The 21,955-nt window shown below is 38.0% G+C and overlaps 1 protein-coding gene across 1 annotated transcript in view; it reads left to right on the forward strand.

The window, feature by feature from the left end:
• Positions 1–21,955, forward strand: part of CLIC4 (chloride intracellular channel 4) — an 89,100-nt gene that overhangs the window by 60,536 nt on the left and 6,609 nt on the right. Inside the window, exons 3-4 of the mRNA XM_049878295.1 lie at positions 5,640–5,765; positions 12,714–12,820. Coding sequence (XP_049734252.1) covers positions 5,640–5,765; positions 12,714–12,820 — 233 coding nt within the window. The remainder of the gene's footprint in view (positions 1–5,639; positions 5,766–12,713; positions 12,821–21,955) is intronic.

Here is a 21,955-nt window from a genome sequence, read left to right on the forward strand (position 1 = left end):
AGATTAATGGAAACAGAACAGCCAGAATGGAAATAATAAGAGTGCTGACCCATTGTGAAAAGTGTAACCAATGTCACTGAACAATATATATAGAAATTGTTAAATTGAAACCTAATTTGCTGTGTAAACTTTCACCAAAAATAAAGAATAAAAAAAAGTTGGTTTGTGACCTTTAAAGAGATAAAGGGAAGAATAACATTCTTAAGAAAGAACATGAGATGAAACAAGAACAGGCAGAAAGGAAATAAGAACAGGTGGATATAGAAAAGAACCATTTAGAAATTTTAGAGAAAAAAATTTTTTTTAAAGCAGACACCTACAATTCCACAATCCTAATTTGTCATCCTAAAAAGCCTACTGGAAACCCTGGTGGCATAGTGGTTAAGTGCTATGGCTGCTAACCAAAAGGTCTACAGTTCGAAGCCACCAGGTGCTCCTTGGAAAAACTCTAGGGGGTAGTTCTTTTCTGCCCTGCAGGGTTGCCGTGAATCGCAGTTGACTCGACGGCAGTGGGTTTGGGTTCTGGTTTTAAAAGCCTGCTAATTTTCAGTGTTCTTTCGTTCCGTTCCAGGTATGCGTTGGGCTCATTTCTGTACATATGCTTTGACACGGTATTGCTTTCTTCTCCTTTACGTGATATTTAAGTGTTTTTACATTAATATTAATTATTTTTAATGATTGCGTAATATATTGCGGTTAAAGCAACTTGACTGGTAACTGAAAGGCTGGCAGTTCAAAACCATCAGCTGCTCTGTGGGAGAAAGACGTGGCAGTCTGCTTCCCCAGAGATTTACAGCCTTGGAATCCCCATGGGGTCGCTGTGAGTCAGAATCAACTCGATGGCGGTGGATATATTATTCCCTTATAATTAAACATCTAGATTGTTTCGTACACTTCGCTACATAATACTGCAGAACTTTTTAGCTATTATTTGCCTACAACAGATTCTTCGGAGTTATATATACTTGAGTTAAGGATATAAACATTTTCATGGATTTTAAAATGCCATTGTCTAATCCAGTGGGGGTTAGTAGGGTGGGATGTGTATGAAATAAAATGGACCAAAATTGATTTCTTGTTGAAGCTGTGTGATGGGTACGTGGGGGGTTATAATCCTGTTCTCTCTACTTCTGGTTAGTTAAAGCATTTTCCATAATAAAAAATTTAAAATCATATTGCCAGATGTGCGTCACGAACTTCATGTTCCTACCCTTTTTTACCCAGTAATTTCAGTTTTGGGGAATACAGGCAGTCCCTGGGTTACCAACGTCTAATTTACAGACAGCTCTTCTAATTTATGGACAACTCATACTTGCTCTTTAATGTTATGTAAATTCACCTTCACTTTGAAACAATCAAACCAGCCCCTACTTGGAACAAAATCTTCATCACAGGCACCTTCACTTGCTGCATGTGCAGCTTTTAAATCATTGAGAAGGCTTCGAGCCTTTTCTTGCACTAAAGTGAGGCTAAACAAGAACCGTACTCACCCGTTCCACCTTACCTACAAATTCGATTGAAAGATTTGAAGACACAGTTAGGGATGGCTTCCGTTTGTAACCCAGGGACTGCCTGTATATCCTAAGGGAGTAACCTAAAAACCAGGAAGATTTACTTATAATAAAAGTTGTGCGCTGCAATGTTATTTACTTTCTTCCCGTTTTTTTGTTGTAAATGTGCCTTAAAATGATTAAGTTAATTATGAGTCAACTATACAGTGACATATTGGACAATCATTTTAAGATGTTTATAATGTTTTTAATGATTCTGGGCTTTGGAATTGGAGAAACGTGAGTCATGGTCCACCTCTGCCACATACTAGGTTTATGGCCTTAGTAAGTTACTTGCTTTTTGTGAGCATCCTGCCTGGTAGGATACCTCCCTCCTGGGAGTAAGGTGTAAAGATTATGTGAGATAATGCATGTAAAGCCCAGTGCTTGGCCCATAGTAAAAGCTCACACGTCACCTTACTTATTTTAAAAGAACATAAAATTGGTAAATACAGTATGATCTCTCTGTTAAAACTTAAGTAGGTTGGAAGGAGGTACTATTCTAAGTTAGCTTGATTTTCTAAATGATTGCTTTCTTTAACTGTCCTGTGTTTTCCACTTTTTTTACAGTAAGCATATATTCTTATAATTGTTGTTAGGTGCCATTGAGTTGATTCCTACTCATAGCGACCCCATGTGACAGAGTTCTTTCTCCCTCAGAGCCTCTGGGTGGGTTCGAACTGCCAACCTTTTGCTTAGCAGCTGAGCACTTAACTGAGTGCTGTCAGGCCATATTGCTTTTTGTAGCTTGCCTTTTTTCTTTAATTATGAAAAAATTTCAAACCTATGAAAGAATAGCAATAATAGTACAGTTATCAAGAGTTTGCCACATCTGCTTTGTCCCTCTTTTTTTTTTTTTTTAATTTTCTTTCCTGAAATGTTAAGCAAATCCGGGACATACCATCTCCCCACACTTGCTTCAGTGTATATCTCCAGGCAGTATGGACATATTCTTATCTAACCACAATGCCATTATCACATCCTGTTGTCATTGTATAATCAGATTTGTCCTTTTATCTCCAAAATATCTGTTTGTCCATGGTTGGCTTGTTCAAACCAGGACCCAGACAAATTCCACTCATTATATTTGGTTGCTATGTCTCTTAAGTTTTTCTTAATCCATAAGTCTCTCCCAGTTCCCACTTAGGACTTTTTTCCTTATGCCGTTGACTTGTAGATCAGTGGAGGTATATTTTGTCCCAGATTTTGGATTTGGCTCAATGCTTCCTTGTGTTATCATTTCACTTTGTCCTCTAACTTCTGTGTTTCCCGTAAATGAACTCTTTGGTCTCAGGGCCCCTTCATGCTTGCAAATTATCAAGGATACCAGATAACTTTCAGTTATGCGGTTATCCCTATAGATTTTACTGTATTAGAAATTAAAGCCGAGAAATTTAACAAATACTAATTAATTCAAATATAACAATAATGAACCTATCACTTGTTAAAAGTAACATCTTAAAATAAAAAATAACTATTTCCCAAAACAAAAAAATTAGACGAGTTCTATATTTTTGCAAATCTCTAATGTCTTTCCTAGTAGAAGACAGTTGGATTCTCATTGGTGGCTCTATATTAATTATGTTGTGATATCACATGCCAAGTAGCCTATGGAAGCTGTGCTATACACGCTTGAGAGAATGAGAGTGCAAACGGTAAATGATCGTCTAGTATTGGAATAGTTTTGACCTCATGGACCACCAGTCACCTGGATCACATTTTGAGAAACCACTCTTCTTGTAGAGACTTGATTAGATTTTTTGGTAAGGAATCTTTCATAGGGGTGTGTATGCTTTATATTTTATCATTAACCAAACCCACTGCTGCAGAGTAGATTCTGACTCATTGCAACCCTATAGGACAGAGTAGAACTGCCCCATAGTGTTTGCAGGTTAGGAGGAACATAATAGATGATTTGTCACTTAATGATTCTTTTTAATAGGGTAGTACCAGTATTCCTTGATATGAAGAGTTGTAAAGATATCAATTTCACCGTATTATGTATTCTGTGGTATTTCCAGTTTTTCCTAATTCATAGAAGAAAAATGTCTTCATTGTTTAGCTTTGAATTTCTCTGATACTTGTGATGTTTTACATTTTCCATGTGTTCACTTATTATATCTATCACTTATCAATTGCTTTTGACCCTTACCTATTTGATTTTTTTTTATGAGTTTCAAAATGAATTTAGACAAGATCCTTATGTAATAAAGATTTTAAGCCTTACTCACCATGTTATTTTGTCCAGTTTGTTTTGCCTTTTTCCTTTGGCTATGCTATACGTTCGTTTTTTTCTTCTGGCTGTGCTATACCCACTCCTCACTTATTGACATGGTTAGGGTCTGTGGTGTAATGGATTGCTTTTGTGTGGCCTTTCTCGCCATGGTTTTGTAACTCCCACCCAGGTGATTGGGTGGGGCTGAGTGTTAGGGTAATTGCGGCCCACCAAGGGAACTGGTCAGTTTTACCATCCTGCTGGGTTTGAAATGAGCCACCCCAGAGGCAAGAAAGGGAGAAACTCACCACCACCAAGGAAGAACAGCCAGGAGTCACCACATCCTTTGGACTCGGGATCTTTGCACTTGAGAAGCTCCTGGAAGTAGGAGACTGAGAGAGCATGAGCGAGTTGTAACCCTGAAGACAGTGAGAAGCAGTGGCAGAGACGTGGCAGCAGGAGATGGTATGGTGGGCTTCCTGGCCCAGGAGAGAGAAAGATGAGTGCCTTTGGGCAGAGGCCCAGGGCCAGGAAGAGGTGTGCCTGTGAGCACAGCTGAAAAGAGGCTGTCCTGATGGAAGAAGTGTATTCTGAGTGTTCCTTAGCTTGAACTGTAATCTGTTACTTCCCTAATAAACCTCATAATCAGGAGTATTGTCTGTGAGTTCTGTGTAGCCATTGCAATGATGTACTGAACTCAGAAGAGAAGTAGAAAGTACTGTGGGCGGGGGGGGGAGCGGGCGATAGATGTCAGAACTGGTAAAGATGGCGGAGAGAGGAGGCATGTCTGACTTCCACCTCATAGGAATCAGCCTTGGGCTGTTGATCTTGATTCTCCTTTCCCTTTTTGAAGTTAGAGGACGTCAGACACTGCCCCCACACCATTTTTGCAGTTGTCCAAAGTCCAGTCATTATGTGAAAATTGGTGTAATGTGAAGATGGAGGATGACCACATCAGATCACAAATGGAAGATGACTGCATCATTACATAACTGCCAAATTACATTATTACACAACTGTCAGATTACATCATCACATAACTGCCAAACCACTTAGAATCATGGCCCAGCCAAGTTGACACCTAACCTTAACCATCACAGCCACTGTTACTCTTGTGTTGCACCTCGGCATTTGTTACTGCCAGACATACGTCGTTAATGTGTAAAATAGTCGGAGAGTAGATTTTTTACTATTGTTGTGAATGCAAAATGTTGGATACAAGATAGTCCATAAATGAGGAGGAGGTGTATTTCATACCTGTTGCTGCCCAGTTGATTTAGACTCATAGTGCCTATAGGGCAGAATAGAACTGCCCCATCAGGATTCCTAGGCTATAATCTTTACGGGAGCCGACTGCCACATCTTTCTCATGTGGAGCGGCTGACGGGTTTGAACCACTAACCTTTCAGTTAGAAGCCAAGCACTTAACCACTGTGCGACCAGGGCTTCTTTTGCTATGTTTTATATCTGAAGTAGTTATTAGGTAGTCATATGTGGTAATTGTTATCCTTGTAAGCCAGAACTTCCAGGAGAATGAAAAAGAGGTTGAACCAGAATTTGGAATCTTGCTGTTGGAAAGGACTGTAGGAATCAGCTGCTTTTCTCTCTTAGGAAAACATGAAGAGAAGTTCTGACTTATCTGTCTTTACATGATGAGTTGGTGCCAGAGTTGAGACCAGGGGCTGACTTCCCAAGTCTTTTTTTTTTTAACCTCATCCTACCACCATTTCTATTAAGCACGTAAGTTTACTTTGGAATGAGAATGAAGGACTTTGTCTTTTGGTTAAAATTAAAGACTCTTTCTGAGGATTTAAAGTATTGTTGTCTTCTTAACATAAAAAAGATCAGATTTTGACCATTATTTTGCCCAACAGGAAGCCTGCAGACCTGCAGAACTTGGCACCAGGGACCCACCCACCATTTATAACTTACAACAATGAAGTCAGAACGGATGTAAATAAGATAGAGGAATTTCTCGAAGAAGTCTTATGCCCTCCTAAGTGAGTATGAAACAGAATGTGCGTGGAAATACTGAAGCTTTGTCTTATCTGACCCTTAGAGACCTTTCTCCTGATGGCACTTTAATTTTCACAGGGTTAATTTTGCGATGACTAGGAGTCCCTTCTAAGGTGATTTATCATTAATGCTACATAGATGTCAGAATTGGCTTTCAGCTAGGCTATTAAGCCATTCTAAGAAAGGTGGGAAGCTGGCTAAGCTGTATGGTAAAAGCAGGTTTGGGAACATGTGAGATAGGTGAGGAGAGACTGGTTATTTGAGGGATATAGGTCCCAAACAGAGATGGAAGTTTAGTGGGGAGAAAAAAATGGGAGAAGGCCAGGTTTCAAGCTGAACCCCCAGCAGCCAGAATGTTTAAGCAGGAGTGTAGTGCAGGCTGTCAGGTGATTTGCCGTCAGGCCTTTTTAAAGGTAACTTTCTGATGGAACTTGCAAGGGAATTGACTTTTCAGACTTTGTCCTTGGGATTCAGAGTTTTGTATTTACTTTTTTCAAGGCGTTTCAGGTCCCTAGACTGAGCATATTAACCTACACGGTTAAGGATTTTAAAGTGCTCAAGTAATTTCTATAATGTGAGGTACAGTTGAAGAACAGATGTATTGTGAAGATAAAAAAAAAAAATTTTTTTTTTTTATCTTAGTTAACCTAAATTGCAAATGTGCAGTTTTGCATCATACTATAATCTTGGCATAGGTTCAAATCATAATTGGTTTCTTTTAAGGTTTTTCATGTTCACTATCCTGAAAACAGAAATATTGTATTTTAGTCTTTTTCTCTGACCCGAGCCTTTCTTGCTTCTTACAACTTTTGACTTCTACAAAAAAACTCCATGTCCAAATAAATTGTCAGGAATGAGATTAGTGAGTTAGGAGGCTCGAAAATAATCACTCACTCAGTATTCACCCATTCATTTATTTATTTGTTCCTTCTGCAGTTTACTGAGCAGCAAAGCACTATGAGTATCCTAGTGAACAAGGCACACAGTTCGTGTCCTTAGGAAGCACAGTCAGGTGTGGGCTGGTGGGGATGGGAAGGTGAGTGGAATCAAGAAAAATTTTAGAGAAGAGATAAACTTGAACTGAGCTTTAATTAAAAAACAAAAAAGGTGGCATTTGGCAGGTGAACCAGAGAGTGACAAGCATTCTAGGCAGGAGAAATATTTTTAATGAATAATGTTTTTTGGGGGGACCAGATGGTGGTTCAGCCAGTGAGATGGTCAGGATCAGAGACGGTAGGTAGGAAGGCTGCTAGGAGAAGTATGAGTAATGATACCTCTGCCTACAACTCGCCACCTTCTGTGGTGAACAGAACTGCCCTCTGTTTAGCAATCTTGTGTTAAGCCTAAAATTTCATTTTCTTAAACCTTTTTAATGCTATATTCTAGAAGCATATCCTCTGCCTTCCTTCTTGTGCTTTTCAGAGCCTCAAACGTCCTTTATCTCTACTTTCCAGAAATGCTAAAGCTTCCTTCCATGCCCAATAAAGTCATATCTCCAGACCAATTTTAACAAAACTGTATCTTGACTTTTCCCCTGGGCTATGTTAGAACACCAATAAATCAAAGCTGGGATGTTTGTAAACTGTAAATTGAAGTTTTATGCACATGAGTTAGGAACTGTTATGAGCATGCATTCAACTTAGAGGAAATGACTTTTGAGAGATTATTGCATAATGGAACCCCCTTGATCTCTTTTTACTCTTAAAGTTGGCCAGCTCTAAGGGAAGTTCACGTTTACCGACTTGTCCTCAGACACTAATTGAAAGTAGTCTTCCTCTCATGTAACTACAGATCATTGTATCAGTATTAAATTATAAATAGAGAAAATAGACATTTTCTCATATTCTCTTCTGGCCTTCAGCAACAACAACAAAAATCGAGAATTTATTTTTCCGTCTTGTTATTTCTCTCAGAGGGAATACACATTAAGAGAAATAGTAGAGGTAATATCAGAGTATTCTGGTTTCTTGGCATGCAGTGGAAACCCTGGTGGCATAGTGGTTAAGAGCTATGGCTGCTAATCAAAAGGTCGGCAGTTTGAATCCACCAGGCGCTGCTTGGAAACCCTATGGGGCAGTTCTACTCTGTCCTCTAGGGTCACTATGAGTTGGAATTGACTCGACAGCAACGGGTTTGGTGTTTTTTTTTTTTTTTTTGGTGGCATGCAATGCTCTCTGCAAGACATAATAACTGTGGATTGGACCTTAAAAATAAGCATTGTCATTTTGCTTTTTATATATAGACATTCTAACACTCTCACTTTTGTTTGGGTACATTCATAAAGACACTGTAATCAGAGATGGGCTTTTCTTTTGGTTTAGATTAAACCCTTGAAGACATTTCTGTTATAAAGTGTTCATAGCATGCTAAATTCTCTCTAGTGGTACTTTCCTTGTCTTTGTGTTATAGTTGCTGGTCTGAAGAAAGTTTCTAAATATATTTTTAAATTTTTACTATATATGGGGAGGATAATTCTCGATGCTGCTAATGTCTGTGCAGTTATTATTAATTAACACTTGAATACTTATGCACTATGCTTTTTAGATTATTCTGTGAATTATTTCACTTAATCCTCACAGAGGCTTTGAAGAAACTAAAGATGAATAATCCAAATAATTTGTCCAAATATTGACAGTTACTGGTGGCAGAGCTGGGATACTTTCAAAGCCAGGCCAATATGACTTTAAAAATTTGTTTCTTCTGTTTTTTGGTTTCCACTTCTCATTTCAGTGGGGCTGGCTTTTATAAAAGAGGTAAAATATAAGTCTTTAATTGGGATTGTGCTTTTAATCAGTACAAAATTAGAGGCTAGCCTAAGCTTAGAGGAAGGGTGGAAGAGAAACCAAAGACAGTTTACTTGACAGTGATGAGCAAGTGGAGCTGAGGAGGTTGTCAGACTTAACTCAGTGAATCCTTTGAAAAAGCAGGTGAGGTACATAACATCAGATGAAATTTTTTTGTTCTGTACATTGAAAATACAGGGAACAGCGTGTTTGCGTTGGACCTACCTTCCCCCTTAGTGGGCGCTGCAACCCATAATTGAAATGCTGATCAAACAACATAATCTCTGTCAGGGGGAATTGTTTCTAGAGGGTGAGTGGGAAGAGGACATGCTTCTGGGCCCAGTGCATGCATCCCTTTTCCTTTCTCCTGTTGTTGTAGGGTACTTGGGGACCATCTTGGCTCATTGCTCTTTCCCTCTGGGACCAGTGTTGCAGATCCTCCTCACATTCTTAGGATGAGGAGAAAAGGCAGAAGTGTTGTGCAAGCTGGTAGACTAAACTCTAAAAAAAAAAAAAAAAACTCTAGTGTTTCTAATAACATGCTTCTGGCATTTGATGCTCCTGAGAACGGTGTTTTGATGTGAGCACTTCCTGATTTAATCATATAAACATAGATAAATGCAAGCAACTGTCTGCCCTAGAGTTGTTTATAATTTAGAGACTAATGAAACGTTAAATTAAAGAACTGTTGTTGGCCTGTGTAACTACAGATTTTAAAATGAACTTTCTCGTCTCCTCTGGGGAAAGTGTTTCTGTATTTTTTTCCCCTTTACGTGAATGAAGGAGCTACTTTGTCAAAAAGCCTTGAAACTTGGATTTTTAATTGAAGCAGACCTCTCTACCTGGCTAATTTACTCGTAAAAGACGAGAAGGAAGATAGAAGGAAGCTAAATAATTTTGGAGGAGAGCTCTATACAGCGTTAGGCTTTTTTTTCTTTTTTTAAATGAGAAATGCAGACACTGAATGCTGAATTTCAGAAACTGACTTCCAAGAATAATTCGATAGGCAGTGTCAACAGCCTTTAGTCTTAGATTAATGTGAGAAAGGAGAAAATGTCTGCGTTCTTTCCTAAAAGGATGGAAATATTCTTCGCCAGTGTACCACTGATAGTCCGTGATGTCATACAGCACAAGGGACTGATCTGAAGTCCGTAGCCCCTGGAAGCTCATACCCATTCTGGCGTTGGCACTCGGCCTTTTCTGAATCTTTGCCCTTCTTTTGTTAAATGTTAAAACAAATGCTCACATTAAGTAAATCACTGCTTGATCAAGCTCTTTGCTGAAACTTAAACAACGGGCGAATTATTTAAAATTCAGTGTCTGGGGTGATGCATACAAAGTTGGCAACTGATTTTGGACCAGTTTGTTCAGAATTTGTGATTTGTCTTTTAGAGAGAATCTGCTCTGTAATAGAAAAGAAACACTGGGCTAAGGGGCAGGATAGCTGAGTTTTAGTTTTGTCATACTTTTAACTTGTTGAGTGACTTTGAGGGCCAAATATGTAAGCTTTTTGGAACATCCTTTCCTTTTAGGCAGACTGAGACATTCGGGATGAGTGGCCTCGTGTAGCTATGCTATTATATGTATTAAATTAATCGTACAAATTTAATAATTTGGATGGGGGAGAATGGACATGTTTAATTTGCTTTAGAGAGCAGTGTTTTTTAAGAATCCTGGTAGCATCCATTTCCATACAATAAAAGTATGCTAATTTTAAGTCATTCTTCATTCTTACCTGTTTACTAAAATATATTTCTAGTTGGAACTTTCTAAAAAGTATTAAGTGTGTTTCTGTGTGCTCATCATTACATCCTAGCACTTATTTAGTACAATGCTTTGCACATAGTAGATAATAGTTATAAGAGCAAATGAATGTGTGCATGAATAAGCGAATATATAAATGGTGTGTAATTCAAGCCTGCCTTCCTATAAGTTATTTCGAGAATCATGAGGTTTACTTTATTAGATAAAGTAGGTACAGCTAAATATTGGTTGGGGAAAAGAAGACTAATTTTAGAAACTTGGCTAGAGGAAGACACAGATTTATTGGAGAGGTACTTATGTTCCTGGCACTATTTTTGGTTTGGAATGAGTCAATGAGTGTACTGTATTATAAGCAGTAAAAACATTTTAAACTGGAGGCTGGTTTGGTTGTTTTTATAGTTGAAGGGAAACCTAGGGATATATTGAGCCTGGGGATTAACTCCTGTTACAGCTCCTCCTTTATATCCTTCTTGTCAATATCTATGTCCAATTTTTAGAAGCTATATCTCTTCCTGAATTTTAAATAGTAACCAGAAGAAATATGAGAAGAATATATAAACTAACCTAAAACTACAGCTTGCAACTGAACTAAATTTCTTTCTAAATATAACCCCATTTTTAATTTAAACAATTGTGGCAAGACAGTGCCTCTTAAAATATATGAGTAAATCAGAATAACTGGTTCCATGTGAGATTCTTTCCAAAGCCTTAACTGCTTCAGAGACCATTTTCTTGTGAAATTTTGCAGGCCCATTAAGCTAATAGATCTTCCCTGAAATGTTGCTAAGAATCGGACTTCCTCTGGCGAGTCTCACTAGAACTGACGCGAGCTCTGCTGCAGGCATGAGTGGACGGTTGAGCTTTTGCACACGCATTTTCCAATTAAAGGAAGAAATAATACCTCTCTGAAAGTCATGGTCAACACTGAGTATATGTGTTTGAAATCAAATATGTAAAATACACATTTGTGTGATTTTTTTTCTTTTTTAAAGCTGATGTGTCTTAAATGCCCAGCCTCAAAACAGAAAACAAAAAAAAAAAACTTTGAACAGTACAACAGAGCACTTGTCATGATAGTTTCTTATAGCTTATTTTTCTGTCGTTCAGGATACCCTTATAAATTTACCATGGAAATTTTTAGTTTTGGAAAATCCTGAGTAGAGGATTGAAGTGAGTGATATGCCTCTGTCTTAATCATCTACTGGTCCTATAACAGAAACTCTGCATGTGGATGGCTTTAACAAACAAATTTATTCTCTCACTGTCTGGGAGGCTAGAAGTCCTAATTCAGGAAGCCAGCTCCAGGGGAAGGCTTTCTCTCTGTGTCAGCTCTGGGGGACGGTCTTTGTCTTCAATCTTCCCCTGGGTCTAGAATTTTCTCAGTGTACGGACCCTGGGTCCAAGGAATGCGCTCCTCTCCGGTCTCTTCTTTCTCGATGGTAGAGGTCCCTCTCCTCTCTGCTCGCTTCTCTCTTGTTATATCTCAAAAGAGATTGACTCAAGTTACAACCTAATCCTGTAGATTGTGTCCTGCCTCATTAACATAACTGCCTCTAATCCTGCTTTACTAACATGGAGATTAGAATATACAACACACAGGAAAATTACATCAGATTGTAAAATGGAGGACAACCACACAATACTGGGAATCATGGCCTAGCCAGGTTGGCACACATTTTTGGGGGACACAATTCAATCCATAACAGCCTCCTACTGCTTTTGACCTTAACCTGCTGTGGATGATCAAGATGCTTGACCAGCCTAGACTCTTTTCCTACTGTCAAGGTTCTCTGCTGCATAGGGCATGGCATACCAAGGATTTTGTGGACATTGCTATTTGAGCAAGCCCTAGAGCTATGCTGTCTACTAGCTTTTGAGTGCTTGAAATGGCTAGTGCAACTGAAGGAGTAAAATTTTATTTTATTTAATTGTGATTAATTTAAATTCAAATAACTATGTGTCACCAGTGGCTGCTGTATTGGACAGTGCAGATATAGAACAGTTCTATCATTGCAGAAAGTCCTCTTGGACAGCGCTGCTCTTAAGTTCTCATTCTTAGATACCCGCTGGCCTGGTGCAGATCTCTGAACAAGTAGACTGTTTACCCCAGTATTAATTTATAAAATGGAAATAGAGCACAAGTGCCCTTTTGTTGCCAAGAATATTAGTATGTGAATTAAAAACAAACTGCTGAGCTTTGTTGTTTCCTAAGGAGGGGAAAAATGCATCTTAAAGCTACCATAGAAAACAGACGATGGCATTTCTTTGAGTAATAAACTATTTAGAAGATGTCCAGGAACTACTAGCAAATGGTTTGTTGATTGAGAGAAGTTCTGCTGATGCGTCTTTAGAGGATCTATAATCTTTGTCACTTTTTCTATTTAGGTACTTAAAGCTTTCACCAAAACACCCAGAATCAAACACTGCTGGAATGGACATCTTTGCCAAATTCTCTGCATATATCAAGAATTCAAGACCAGAGGCGAATGAAGGTAACAGAGAAAAGATTGAATTAGCCCTGCAAACAAACAAATGAAAACAAAAATGTATCATGACAGTGATTATAGATTAATATTTTGGAGTCTAAGCATTTCCATAAGTATGAAAAACTGTCTTTTAGGGTCTGTCAGAGATTTGATGATAAATGGGGATAAACCCTTAAATTGCTGCTTCCCCAGCTAGTGGCACAGTGCTTAGCACATGGTGGGTGCTTGATAAAATGTTTATTGAGTGAATTTGTTCTCCTGTTCTTCTGAGAAGTTACTGTGAAGATAGCTTTGCAGAGAATTAATGGTATCAAAAACTAATGGATTGTATGGTTGGGACAGTTTGGAATAGATTAATTTAGCTTAATGTAAACTATTACTAAATCTAAATCTTTTGTTTATTATGAAGTGCCAACAACCTAATATCAGTCTGAGTAGTTTTTTGTGTTGTTGTTGTCAGTCGCCATCAAGTTGGCATACGCCTTGTTCATAACATGATGAAACGTTGCGTGGCCCTGCGCCACCTTCATCGTTAGTATGTTGGCGCCCATTTTTGCAGCTATCTTGTCAGTCCATCTCATTGTGAGGGTTTTCCTCCTTTTCGATGACTCTGTACCAAACACGATGCCCTTTTCTGGTGATTGGTCTTTCCTGATGACGTGTCCAAAGTAAACGAGACAGTCTTGCCATCCTTGCTTCTAAGGAGCATTTTGGTTGTATTTCTTCTAAGATTGATTTGTTTGTTCTTCGGGCTGTCCACCATGTACTTAATATTTCTTGCTAACACCACGATTGTAATGCGTCAGTTCTCCTTCTGTGTTCCTTTTTCATTGTTCAACCTTTGCATGCATGTCATGTGAGGCTATTGAAAAGACCATGGGCTTGGATCAGGCACACCTTAGTCATCAAAGTGACTTCTTTTTAAAACTTTAAAGAGGCCTGTCTGTTGGAGCAGATTTGCCCAGTGCAGTATGTCGTTTGACCTCTTGACTGCTGCTTCCATGGACATATGATTATTGATCCAAGTAGAATGGAATCTTACTTCATTTATTGTGATGTTAGTCCAGTTTTGAGGATTTTGTGTGTGTGTGTGCTAACTACCCTTAAAAAGTAATAACTGGAGTTGCTTAAAAAGGCAATTAGACTTACTAGCCTTCCCAAATTTTTCTGCATTGTGCTAATTAGGATTTTAATTCTAATTTATATTTTCATGGTGAAAATTGCTTAGGCCGTACAGATAGGATTTTCTTACTTAATCAAGGACACTATCTTATTATTTCATTTTTCAAAGTTATGGTATAGTGACATGAAGTCACTTTGACAGAGGGCCCATTTAATGAATAGTGTGTCTTATACCATTTGGTAATTTCCCTTTTTCCTCTCTTTGGGATGTTAAGTATTGTTCTCTCTAGGAAAGCTGTATAAAGAACATTAGAGTTTATTTAAATGTAACAATAACCAAAATACCTAGCTTCTAAAAACACTTTAATTCATCATAGTTTTAGATAAGTTGGTAGCTTGGGTGGGGTTATCTTGACTAGATGTTTATGGTGGCAAATGAACAAGAATACCAGAGGGGGAAAATCAGTGCTGATTAAGCGGGCGTAAGTATCTTCTAAAAACCGAAGCACTTGCTCATTTCCTCATGCTGTCTCAGTAGGCAGGTGTCCAGGTCATCACGCTGTTTATTTTTTCATAATTGCAATATTTCGTATTTTAGTATTGAGTTTCCATTTTTTTGCTCTTGGATTCTGCAGTAATATCCACTGCATGAATGTTTTTCTACAGCAAAAGGCGGGCAGGTGGGAAGGGAAAAACTGTACTGCACAGGCCTGGCTTACATCTATTGAAGGTGTTCTAGTAGCTCCTTGGTTTGGGAGCAATTTTCCTTAGTAATTGGCCTTTTATTTTCCTGACTGTATGTTTCTGTTGCAGCAATTTATACATTAACAGTTACACTGGAGTCCCCTGCTCCCCACAGACAGTGTCTTCTCTGTTTTCCCCTTCCTTCATGTAGGCCGACTGCTCTTTTCATGAAGCTGTCTTCTTAGACCCTGATGCTCTTGCTGCATAGTTCTTTGATTGATTAGAGTCATAATGTTTTTATTTCTCCCTGTGACTTCTGGGAACTGGAGGGTGGTTGAATTTCTTCTGACACTTGGTGGGAAGGAGAGAGGAAGAAAATGTGTTTACTTTTAAAAAAACAATTGCTTTTGGGGACACGGTTGGGGGAAGAGAGCAAGGGAAAAAGTGACTCATTTAAGTATAACTTTGTATTCTATTTTTTCCTATCGTAATACTGTCTTAAGTAGCCACCTACGCTTACTGTCCTCAGAGTGCTGTACCGAATAAGAACAAATGACATAATGGATTAGATAGTGCACAGCTTACAAGGTTTTATATCAAATTACCTATTGATAAATAAGAATTTTGGCTGCCAAGCAACTTCTCCCCACAGGGACCTGTCATTGGCATGAGACATTAGAAAACATATTCTAAATCACTTTGGAGCTTAATGGGCCTCCCTGATGGGTGTGTGTTGCAGGTCCCTTATCTGTCTGCTTAGTGCAATGAAATGCTCTTTATAAGCCTGGGAAATTAGTGATCTGCCTTCTTATTCCCCTAAATACCCACCCAAACAATAAACAACTTATACAGAGATTTGTCATTTGTGTGGTAATTCAGAGTAGGCGAGTCTTTGATTTATTAGCCTATTAAGTATTTTATAGGAAACCCTGGTGGTGTAGTAGTTAAGTGCTACGGCTGCTAACCAAGAGGTCAGTAGTTCAAATCCAGCAGGCGCTCCTTGGAAACTATCAGGCAATTCAACACTGTCCTCTAGGGTCGCTATGAGTTGGAATCGACTCGATGGCAGTGGGTTTTTTTTTTTTTGTTTGTTTTAAAGTATTTTACAAGATCTAATGTATTTGGATTGTTTTAAGACCCAATTCTGAGTAAGGGGCTCGATGCCTAGATGCTATGGTTTTAGGCTAGTGAAAGTGAAACAAAAGGACTAATGTTTAGATTGGGGTACAAAGTAAACAAATAAGATTTAAAGAACAAGATGAAGAGAAACCCTGATGACTGATTGATAGATAGGTGGGTGGAAGGAGGAGGGGAAGGAGGTAGGGGAAGGAGGTAGGGGAGGAAGGGAAGGGAGGGAAGAAGAGGGGAGGGAAGGAGGAAGAAAGAAAAATAAACTATATGATTCTTTTGGTAAGTTGTCCAAATTGATAGGGAGTAAGAGTTTACGTAGTGTTTTGAAGCATTAAAAGAGCAATTAATAGATAAATCATTTTATGGGGATGATTTAGGTATGACTTGTTTCAGATTTAATTTTTTTCTGTTTTGTGATTTCATCAATTTATATATTTTATTAAGCTCACAACTGTAATATGTAGTTTCTTGGTATTTATAATATTCTTAAGAGATCAGTTAATTTGGTAGTGATGAAATATGTCATTATATGCTTTGAAGCATCTTTTATAATGTCCAAATTCCTATTTTTAAATGAAGGCAAGAAATCTAAGGTGTCTTATTTTGTAGTTGCTTTTTATTCAAGATCTTCTTTCTAAGGAAAAGTCTCTGGAATCAGGATGTTTGATCATTACGGTATCTGTGAAAGCACACAGTATATTTAATAGTCTTTAAATACCCATTTTCCACTGATTATGTAACCTGGCCTTTAAAAATTGTTATAAGGTCACTTTTATTAAAACTAATAGTAGTTTTAAAATATAATTTTATCCATGTAAGTGCTCATAATTTTTAAAAGGTCTTTGTGGTCTTCATTGTGACTTGTATTGCTTTTCAACAACAGATACCCTCTTTGTTACATTTAATGCTCTTTGACTTGAGTCTTACACATTGAAATTATATAAATTATGGAGGAATGTGTGTGTTTTAAAAGGTAAAAATAGCATGGAAGTAAGTTTTAACAAAATTCATAGCCCTGCCTTAATCCTGTTCCATAACCTCTCCCCCCAAATTTAATATGCACCCTTCTTTTTTTCTGTGTAATTTTGCAAATATTGTATGTAAATGTATTTATATAGAGAGTTAAATTCTGCAGTTGGCTTTTTTCATTTAGGGTAAAAATCCTTCTATATCAAAATATAAATACCGTATTTTTTGTGCAGATAATGCGTGTGCCTTCTGTGTGTGTTCGCCAGCTGCTCCTGTGAGGTATTTTTATTAGCAAGTTGTGCTATTTTTTTTTTTTTTTTACAGCAATATGTGTAAGAGGATTGGCATGGCAGCACTCGTGAGGGTGCGTGTTATTTGCATAAAAATGCGGGTATACCCTCGTTAAAAAAATGCTGCTTAATATTTTATAATATGGATTTTTGTTTAACCATTTCCCTGTTGATAGACATCTAGGTTGTCTCAGGTTTTTTACCCTGATAAACTCTGTTGCCAGTGATGTCTTGGTGCTATATTCCTAGAAGTCGAATAGGTCCAAAAGTTCATACATTTTAAGTTTTGCTTGATTTTGCCATATTGTTCCCCAAGTCTATACCAGTTTACATTTCCATTTAAATGAGAGTATTTGTTTCCCCACACTCCAACCCTGGTGTGTGTGTATGTGTGTATTTTTTAATTTCGCTCTATTCATAGGCAAAAAAGTGATTTGATTTTCATAATTATTCAGTGATTGTGCAGCCTCTCTAGCACTTTTTCTTTTCTTTTCCTTTTTTTGAAGATTATTTGAAATAGTCTCAGGGACATCAACATTACTACAACAGGAGTGTTAGAGAATAACAGTGTTCCTTACTAATTACAAAACAAGTATTACTTTAATGGCCTTCTACTGCCTTCTAGTGGTTAAGCTTGACACTTTCTTTGTATTAGCCAATTTCATGTTCCTTGGTAATGGGAGAAAAAAAAAAAAAAACACTTCTTTCTCTCTGGTAATGGGAATGGTTTGTCTTCAAAACTTTTATTAGGTTTATTGAATGATGCTCTTTAGTATGTCTTAGGACTACTTAGTATCTTTTTTTTGTTTGTTTTGTTGGCCGTTCCTTATGTTGGTAGATAAAAAATTATATCAAACTAATTCATTAACGTGCTCTTTGTTTTCATTAATATGGCCTTCATTCGGACATTCTTAACTGACGAAGAAAAATCCCTGATGTTCCAGTCAGGTACAGAAGAGAAGCCAGTGTCATTACAGGAGTTTTGTTAAGGCCAAAATTATAGAAAGAAAAGTGTAACTATCATGTTTTTCTTAATTTTGTCAGTGTCTTACTTCAAGGATTATAAACATTGTATGTAATAAGCATTGTAAATGTAGGTTATTTTATTTTTGTATTGGACACATTGAAAATTAATTCAGGAAGAGGATTACTGCACTGTAGTTCCGAGATCATAAACTTGCTATACCTCTCAAATCCACTTTGAAGACATTTATTTCAGTGTTTTAATTCAGGCAATATTATTTACTTTATAGACCATGATTGTATTCATTGTAATCAAATCGAAGAATAGGTCCTTAGACTCTAATATGCAGTTATTCTGTACTCACTGCTTTTCTTTGGACACGTATTGAATCTTTAAGTTTGTTCTTTTATAATGCTGAGATTTTGCTGTCTCATTTTTTTCTTTTTTCCCTTTAAGACTACCATGAAAAATTTTCCATCATACCTTGGACTTCTTACTAACCTAGCTATTTCTCACATTGCATTCTCTTGTTAATTTATAAACTTTACATCTCAGCTAACTGTATGCATTTTGAAGAACATGCGTATAATTGATAAAAAGATCTCTCTATTATGTTTGTGTTTTTAGTCTTTTATTGTTAATGGCTGCATTCCCTGTCACTTCTCCAATTCCAATTGAGAACTCTTAACTCATCAACTTTATCTTATTGGGTTCTAGTACCCTCTGCTGCTTATCTGTTCTCTCTAAGAAATAAACTAGTTTGATCTTGGCTATGGCCAGGGTGACCTTTTATTAATAAAATAGGTAATTCTTTGATCTTTAATCTTTTCACCTATTGCTTGAGATAACACATTCCTATCTGTTTGATATTTACCTAAGATAAAAAACACTACCAATTCTTCTTTACATTTTTAAAATGCGTATTAGTCAAGATTCTCCAGAAAAATGAACCAGTAGGATAGATACAGAGATAAATAGATAGATGATTGATACATATATATATATATATATATATATAGGTAAAGAATGAGAAATCGATTCATTAATTGATTTCAAGGAATTTGCTTACATGATCTGTGGGCTCTGACAAATCCAAAATTTGTAGGCTAATCAAGCAGGCCAGGAACTCTTGGGCAGGAGCTGATGCTGCAGTCTTGAGGCAGAATTTCTTCTCCCACAGTATTCTACTCTTAAGGCCTTTCACCTCCATTTGTCTGTCAGTTTGTTGTACTGTGGTGGTGTGGGTATTGCTGTGATACCCACATAGCTGGAAGCTATGCCACTAGTATTTCAAATACCAGCGGGGCCATCTTTAATGGACAGATTTCAGTGGAGCTTCCAGACAAAGACAGACTAGAAAGAAGAACCTGGTGATCTACTGTATTCCTGAAAAAAATCAGCCAGTGAAAACTTTATGGATAGGAGCAGAACATTGCCTGATATAGTACTGGCAGATCAGCCCTTCAGGCTGAAAGGCAGCCAAAATACAATTAGGAATAGCAGCCTCCTCAAAACAGAGTCAACTTTAATGATGTGGATGGAGTAAAGTTTTGGGGACCTTCATTTGCTAATGTGGCGTGACTCAAAATGACAAGCAGCTGCAAACACCCATTAGTAATCGGAACGTGGAAAGTACGAAGTATGAATCAAAGAAAATTGGAAGTTGTCAAAAATGAAATGGAACACTTGAAGATAGGTATCCCAGGCATTAGTGAGCTGAAATGGACTGGTATTGGCCATTTTCAATTGGGCAATCATGTGGTCTGTTATGCCAGGAATGACAAATTGAAGAAGGGCATCACGTTCATTGTCAAAGAGAACATTTCAAGGTCTATCCTGAAGTACAGTACTGTCAGTGACATAAAAATATCCATACGCATATAAGGAAGACCAGTTCATATAACTGCTATTCAAATTTATGCATCAACCTCTCATGCCAAAGATGAAGAAATCTGAAGATTTTTACCAGCTTCTGTAGTCTGAAGTTGATCAGACATGCAGTCAGGATGCGTTGATAATTGCCGGTGATTGGAATGTGAAAGTTGGAAACAAAGAAGGATCAGTAGTTGGAAAATAAGGCCTTGGTGATAGAAACAATGCCAGAGATAGCATGATAGAATTTTTTAAGACCAATGACCTATTCATTGGAAATACCTTTTTTCAACAACATAAATGGCAACTATACACGTGAACTTTGCCAGATGGAATACACAGGAATCAAATCGACTACATCTGTGGAAAGAGATGATGGAGATGCTCAATATCATCAGTTAGAACAAGACCAGGGGCCGACTGTGGAACAGACCATCAGTTGTTCATATGCAAGTTAAAGTTGAATTGAAGCTGAAGAAGATTAAAACAGGTGCACAGGAGCCAAATGATGACCTTGAATATATTCCACCTGAATTTAGAGAATATTTCAAGAATAGATTTGATGCTAGCAAGTGGCCATCTAAGATGCATAAATTGGTCTCAACCCACCTGGAGCAAAGAAGAATGAAGAACACCAAAGACACAAGGTAAATATGAGCCCGCATAAACCAGAGACTCCATCAACCTCAGACCTGAAGAACTAGATGGTGTCCACCTACCCCTGATCACTGCCCTGGCAGGGAACACAACAGAGAATCCCTGATGGAGCAGGAGAACAGTGGAATGCAGATCTTAAATTCTCGTAGAAAGGCCAGGATTAATGGTCTTAATGAAACTGGAGGGACCATGATGGTCACAGTCCCTGGACCCTTTGATAGCCCGAGATTGGAACCATTCCCGAAATCAACTCTACAGACAGGAATTGGCCTGGACTGTAAGATAGACGATGATGCTGGTGAGGAGTGACCTTCATGGCTCAAGTAGACACATGAGACTGTGCAGGCGACTCCTGTCTGGTGGTGAGATGGGAAGGAAGAGGGGGGACAGGAGCTGGTTGAATGGACACGGGGAATATAGGTTGGAGAGGAGGCATGTGCTGTCTCATTAAGGGGAGAGCAGCTGGGAGTGCATGGCGGGGTGTGTATGGCTTTTTGTATGAGAGACTGACTTGATTTGTAAACTTTCACCTAAAGCACAATAAAAAAAAAGATTTGACACATTGAACACTAATGACTGAAGACCAGACGAGTTGTGGAATGACATCAAGGACATCATACATAAAGAAAGCAAACGGTCATTAAAAAAACAGGAAAGAAAGAAAAAACCAAAATGGATGTCAGAAGAGACTGTGAAAGTTGCTCTTGAACTTAGTGTAGCTAAAGCGAGTAGAAGAAATGATAAAAGAGCTGAGCAGAAGATTTCAAAGGGCAGCTCAAGAAACAAAGTATAATAATGAAATTTTCAAAGACGGAGTTAGAAAAACAAAAAGGGAACAACACGCTTGGCATTTCTCAAGCCGAAAGAACTGAAGAGAAAATCCAAGCATTGAGTTGCAATATTAAGGATTCTGTGGGCAAAATTTTCAGTTGCTTCATATGCATGTGAAAGCTGGACAATGAATAAGGAAGACCGAGGAAGAATTGATGCATTTGAATTGTGTTAGTGAAGAATATTGACTGCCAGAAGAAAGAACACATCTGTCTTGGAAGAAGTACAGCCAGATTATTCCTTCAGAGGGAGGATGGCAAGACTTTGTCTTGCTTACTTTGGATATTTTATCAGGAGGGACCAATCCCTGGGAAAGGATATCATGCTTGTTAAAGTAGAGGGTCAGGAAAAAAGAGGAAGACCTTTGCCAAGATGAGTTGACACAGTAGCTGCAACAATGGGCTCAAACATAGCAACGATTATGAGGATGGTCCAGGACTGGGCAGTGTTTCACTCTGTTGTCAGAACCAACTCATTGACACCTAACAACACCACGGCCTTTCAACTGATTGGATGATACCTACTCACATTATCAAGAGTAATCCCTTTTACTTAAATTTGATTGTCGATGTTAATCTCATCTACAGAGTACCTTTATAGCAACACCTTGATTAATGTTTG

The sequence above is a fragment of the Elephas maximus genome, chromosome 3 (assembly GCF_024166365.1).
Source record: "Elephas maximus indicus isolate mEleMax1 chromosome 3, mEleMax1 primary haplotype, whole genome shotgun sequence".
In the NCBI taxonomy this organism is placed as follows: domain Eukaryota; kingdom Metazoa; phylum Chordata; class Mammalia; order Proboscidea; family Elephantidae; genus Elephas; species Elephas maximus.